This window comes from Carettochelys insculpta, chromosome 7, assembly GCF_033958435.1.
Source record: "Carettochelys insculpta isolate YL-2023 chromosome 7, ASM3395843v1, whole genome shotgun sequence".
Lineage (NCBI taxonomy): Eukaryota > Metazoa > Chordata > Testudines > Carettochelyidae > Carettochelys > Carettochelys insculpta.
Window position 1 is genome coordinate 48,817,435 of NC_134143.1, and position 6,149 is coordinate 48,823,583.

The 6,149-nt window shown below is 50.5% G+C and overlaps 1 protein-coding gene across 2 annotated transcripts in view; it reads right to left on the reverse strand.

The window, feature by feature from the left end:
* Nucleotides 1-5,425, reverse strand: part of GLRX3 (glutaredoxin 3) — a 38,884-nt gene extending 33,459 nt beyond the window's left edge. Inside the window, exon 1 of one of the 2 annotated variants that reach the window (XM_075000445.1) lies at nt 5,269-5,425. In XM_075000445.1, the coding sequence (XP_074856546.1) occupies nt 5,269-5,333 (65 nt within the window). In that variant the 5' untranslated portion in view covers nt 5,334-5,425. The remainder of the gene's footprint in view (nt 1-5,268) is intronic. The other variant, XM_075000446.1, reaches the window with a different exon arrangement.
* Between the last annotated feature and the right edge of the window lie 724 nt (nt 5,426-6,149).

The window sequence follows — 6,149 nt, forward strand, 5'->3', positions numbered from 1 at the left end:
ACCCACAGGGCTGGGACTCCACTGACTTCCGCGGGTCTTGGGCCAGAGCCAGCAGCTTGGCCCGAGCTACAGCTGGCCACCAGCTTTGGGGGCCATGTGGGCAGTCCAGTCAGGGCTGAAGCAGCACCACATAGCCCTGGCCATGTCCTCATCAGGAGCTGGTACCTGCTGGGCCTGGGACATGTCTGACAGGCTGGCCAAGGCTGAAGCACTCTCCATGGCCAGTAGCCCGGTGCGCTTAGGTCAGTGTCAGCCAGGAGGGTCTAAGGTCCAGGCAGGAGGTAAGGAGCCCTGGAGCTGGAGCTGGAGCTGGAGCTGGAGCTGGAGCTGGAGCTGGAGCTGGAGCTGCAGGGTGGGTGGGAGGGCAAGAGAGGAGCCGGCAGCAGGCTAGGTGACCAGAGAAGGGGACCTCCCTTTGTCCGGAAAATTCCCTCATCAGGGACCAGTCCAGTTGTCAGATAAGGGAGGTGGAACCTGTACTAAATTATTCATGTTGTGCTACTGGAGCAATAACATCATGGGGCCTATACAACCAGTAAGAAAGGAAATATTGCTATTCAAACACAAAATAACAGATTAAGTCTTCAACTTTATCATGTTAGTTTACCAAAATTCCTTTTAAATAAAGTAAAATATTAATTTATGTCCAAATAAAGATTTCAACCTTACCCTTATTTATGGCAGGCACAGGGTTCCTTTTTTGGGTTGGGGGCCACTGATCTACTCAAAAAATCAGTCTGGGGCCAGGCAAGTGACCGGTAACCTCTACCAGCCCTCAATGATGTGGCCCACAACCGAAATACCTCACTCCCCTTGTGCTCCAGGCCCAGCGCTGACTGGGGGAAGTCAGGGAGGAGCAGGATTCCAGATTATAGGTCACAGACTAGATTAACTCCTTCTGAGACCCAAGGTTAGTAGATTAAGTGAGGCCCCTTCCCTCCCCAGCTCTGGAATGAGACCAAAAATTAGGGGTTCAGTGTGTGTGGCAGGGGGCTGCCAGGGAGTGGGACAGGGAAGGGAGGTAGGGTGCTGGAGCAGGCTGAGAGTAGAGGTCTGGCCAAAAGAGGAGGTGTGGGAGCAGACTAAGGGTGGGAAGTATGGAAGGGTGCAGGAGGCAAGCTCGAGGTGGGGCGTCTGGCTAGGGGGAAGGGTGCAGGAGAGAACAGAGTGGGAAGTCTGGAAGGCAGACAAGGTGCAGCAGTGGGCTGGGATGTCTCGCTAGGTAGAGGGTGCATGAGCTAGGGAGGGTGCAGGAGTAGGCTGAGGATAGAGTGTCTGTCCGGGGGGAAGTGCAAGAACAAGGGAGGGTTCAGAATCTGCCCAGGAAAGGTAGTGAAGGAGCAATGGAGGGTGCAGAGTCTGGCCAGCAGGGAAGGTGCAGGAGCAGACTAGGTGTAGGGTGTCTGGCAAGGAGGGAGGGTATAAGAGCAACAGAGGGTGCCGGAGCAGGCTGGGGGATAGGGTATCTGGCTGCGGGGGGTGGGTACAGGAGTAGGCTGGGGCTGGGAGAACTGGGCAGGAGGGGGAAAGTGTTCCAGGAACTGACCAGGGTTGGGAGACTTCAGAGGGGTGGGGCTGGGAGAGTTGGGCAGGAAAGTGGCAGTTCCAGGAGCCAACCAGCGCTGAGAGCTTAGTGGGAGGGGATGCATGATGGAGGTGCAGGAGCTGGCCATGAATTTGGGGGGTTCTTACCTTACTCTGCGCCACTCCCCAGGAACCACCCTCCTCTGGCCAATGGGAGCAGCAAGGGCAACTTTCCCGCCAATAGTTTCTGGTGCTGCATTCTGAAGCCACACCACCTCTCCTCCCGCCACATGCCAGATCCAGCCCAGAGGGCTCAGGGCTGCCTCTCCACCCACAGTGGAAACCTGGTGCAAAAACCTCATGGGGATAGGGTGCACTGCAGGCCTGGAATGCCAGCACAAGCTCCATACTGGGGGGAGGGGTGTAAGACCCAAACGCCTCGGCCCACCTGTAAAGCAGACCCAGACCACTAGTAGTCCACGGACTGCAGCTTGAGAACCAATGCTCTAAAGCAGTGTTTCTTAAACTTTTTGAGACCACAGAACACCAAACAATAATATTTTTAATGCAGAACATCTATCAAAATAAATCATCACATGCCACACGCGCATATTGGCGGACATCAAGCAAATAACTGACAGTGTAGCCCCCATGCCAGTTTAGCACAGGCTCATCACGACTAGTTGCTACACCACCATATAGGTAGAAGAAAATTGCCAGACTACTACTGCTCTCAGAAGATGTAGAAAGAAAATTATGTTTCAGTATTTTCCAAAGCTGTTATTGTAAAATGGCTAATTATTGTAAACTCTGGATTTTTTTTGAAATGGTAGCGACACACCTGCGAGTTGCTCACCAATGTTTGGTGGAACATAGTGCAAGAAGCACTGCTCGATAGCGCACATATAGGTAGTCACATATCAGAGAATGAAGCCGTGCCCCAGTAAGTAGTACCTCACAGGCACTGCTCCACTAATCAGGTGCCTACACCTTACATACAAAGTGAGGTGATGGCCAGGGTGGGAAATAGATTAAAAGAGGGGATGGGAGAGAGTTATGCTTGAGAAAGGACTGCAGAGCGTAAAACATATATACATTTTGTACTATTATTCCAGAATCCATGCATAAACTGACTATATGATCTCTGAATAGGTGATTCTACAGGTGATCATTACATCTTCCATTATGATGCTACTTACATTTGCCTTTATCTCTGAAGTGCAACGTAAACATTTTAAAAATATTTAAATTAAACATTCAAAGTCACTTCCTAATTAACATAGCACAATTTGTTCAGCGTACAGTGTCAACGTTTTATCAATCAAAACCAGAATTAAGATGGGAGGTTTATCTCACTATTTAATACCTGTTGTGTTGTCATACTAATCCAGCACTATTTTTGCCACTCTGAAATCAAAGATTTAATTAAAACTTTTTTCAAAAACCTATTGTAATTTGTGGTTATTCCATAATATAACTTCCCAGTAAATAAAAATATGTGCAATCATTTATCTTTCAACGTTTTGTGAAATCAACATTTCCCAAAACACATTACTGTGTTCAATAAGTAACTGTTAAAAAAGCAACTGATTTAGCAGTAGGATGTTACATCTACATTAGAGACTTCATGGTAGCACGGGGCACAGTTGCAGCTGCAACACTGTTAAGCTCTCCTGTGCAGTTGCTTTGTATGAACTGTACACATATTTGCTTTAAAAAACGTTTCTAAGGTTAGAGAAACATTTCGATTAATTCTTACATTCTATCAGAATTCTACTGTGAAATTTCTCCAAGTAAACTGTTCGTGTGGATCATAAGTGCCACAGAGAGGAGATCATGGGCTATGCACCAAGGAGATGTGTGTTCAGTGTTGCTACGCCTAATACCAAAGGGGGAAAAAGGGAGAGGTGGCAATGATGCCATCATCACACTCACTATTCCAGAGCCTAGAGCACAGACCAAAATTTGGAAAACTCTAGTTTAATTTCTCACACTGCCTGATTAGGAGTATGGATTTGAACTTGGGTCTCCCATGGTAGCACAAGCTACTGAGTTATTAGGGAGAAGGTGAATGCTGCTTCCTCCCTGTCTGTCTTGCATGTAAGTTAAGCATGCTCTGAGCATGCCCCCAAGATTGGGTTTCACACACACCCAGTTTTGAATTATACCAAGGGTTTGGTGAAAGTTAGATGGCATCATGATTTAAACAGCATTGCATATCTGCACCAACAAAAATTTAGATGTCTATGGAATTTAGACATTTACATGGCTAGGCAACACCTAAGTATGGGTCTAAGGATCTCAGTTACAGACTCTGGTACCCAAAATGGTAGTTAGGTACATAAATCCTTTTGTGAATCTAATCCCAAATTTTTCTGTTTTGTACAGATCTAGACATACTTCTGGGCATCAATCCTGCAAACTTATTCACATGGGTTTTTACTCCACACACATACAGAGCTCTGATGATGAAAGTCATCTTTCAACACAGTGCTTCTGCAACTACCCATTCAGTTTGAACCTTTCTAGTCTGGCACCCTTGTGACCTGACTAGCGCCAAACCAGACAATTTGCCAAATTATGGAAGGTCAATATTGTCTAAAAGCATTACCAACAATCCCACTGCTTTCCCACTGCTTTCTGGTTCTTTGCAGATATTATCAGGTAAATTAGAACACAGAGCCTGGACCGTTTAACGGACTTCATGGGCCTGCAGGAAACCTACCCACACCCATGATAATAAGTGGGCATCTGGCTATCTAAATGAATATGAACTGACAATGGTCCATTTCATTAATTTCCCACTTCAGGTATTCTCACCTTCTTATCCACATTTTTCATATCCCTGAGCACCATGTAATCTCCTAGCATAGTACAAACCATACAATATGTCCACACTTAAAATAGTGCAGCTGCATCACAGAAGGACATCAGCTTAGACAACAAGCTACACCAAAGGAAGACTTCTCACTCAACATTGATAAGCCCCCTTCTTACAGGCAGTGGCGAAAGTTATTTCTACACCAGCAATTTTGTCAATATAACTTGTATCACTCAAGAATGACAAGCTAAAAGCCACCCTGAGTGATGTAAGTTACACCAACAGAAGCACCAGTTTGGACACCACGATGTCTGTGGGAGACACTCTGCAGTTGGACATGGGAGACTGTACAGTAGCACAGCTGCACCAGTAGAGTTGTGCTGCTGTAAGAGCTAGTGTAGACATGGCCTAGATCAACAGAAGTATTTTTCTGTCACTCTAGTGCTGTCTACACCAGAGGTTACATGCACACCAGAGGTTTACTTTTTTTCAACCCCAGTGAGACTTAGCTACGCCCATGTAAACCACAAGAAGCGAAGCCTAAAAAGTAGAGTGGGATGAACTATTTGGCCCGTATTCATAGTCATGAAAACCAGGTATCACAAGGCCCAGGCCCATGCCCATGCGGCTAGCCCCCGGGGCAGGCCACAGAGGTAGGGGCAGCCACCAGGGGAAGCAGGGCAGAAGAGAAGGTGGAATTAACGAGGCCCCAAAGGAGCAGCGAGCGGTGAGCGGACCCCCGAGGAGGCTGACAGGCGCCACCCGCACAGAGAAGGAGCCTCCCCAGGCATCACCCTCCTTCCCCAGAGCCTGCCTGCGGCTCCCTGAAGATAAACCCGCAGCAGCCCCGAAGGGGCTGGGCAGGCCCCCGTGCCTGACGCTGCCACCCGCCCCGCCCGCAGCCAGGCGGCGGCCGCACGTACTTGCCCTTCTGCTGCAGCAGCTCCCGGAAGTGCCCAGCGGAGCCCACCTCGGCCAGCGCAGCCATAGCTGAAGCTGGTCTGCGACCAAAAAGCGAGGCACGTGCAACCGGGCAGCCAAGCGATCCGCCCTCCTTCAGAGCGAGCCCTCTCTGCCTCTGCGCATGCGCGGGTTGGAGAGCCCGCTTCCGCTGCGCGTGCGCGGAAAGTGCCGGCCGCTGGGCGGGGCGAGTGGTGGGCTGTCGGGCTGGGCGGTGTTATGCTGCGACTGGGAGGCGGGTTGGCGGCCCGCAAGGAAAAGCGGCGCGCGGTCACTCCCGGCTCAGAGCCGGCCCGGGCAGCTGGGCTGTTCCCCTGGGCACTTCCGGCGGGGTGGGGCGGGGCACAGAAAGGAGGCCGTCCGGAGGGGAGCAGCAGGAACGCCGTGCTGGCGAGGGCTGGTTACACAGCGGCTGTGCTGCGCCCCGCTGGGAGGAAACGTTCTTACTCGTGGGGTGGCACATGGAGAACGGCCCTGGCAGGCTGTGCAACGAGGTTAGACGCAGACCCGGCCCGTCCATAGGCTGGTTTGGGGAGCCCCCACCAGCCGCCTCAGCCGTCCTATGGCTGGGAGTGTCCCCCATGTGGAGGACAGCCACCACCACGGGGAAGGGGAGCAACCTGCTGGGTCACGGCGCTTGCCCTGGCTCCCGCCACCGCATTGAGTGCTGGGGGTGGCAGGGCTGCCCCTCGTACTAGGTTTTCCCAGTATTCCCCAGGGCGCAATCAAAAACTTCAAATAACACACTTTAAAAGAAGTACCACCAGATTTACATCGCCCCGATAAGTATGCTGAACACGTTCAGACAGAAGCAGCTGCTAACAAGCTTCTTTCATCGCAAGCC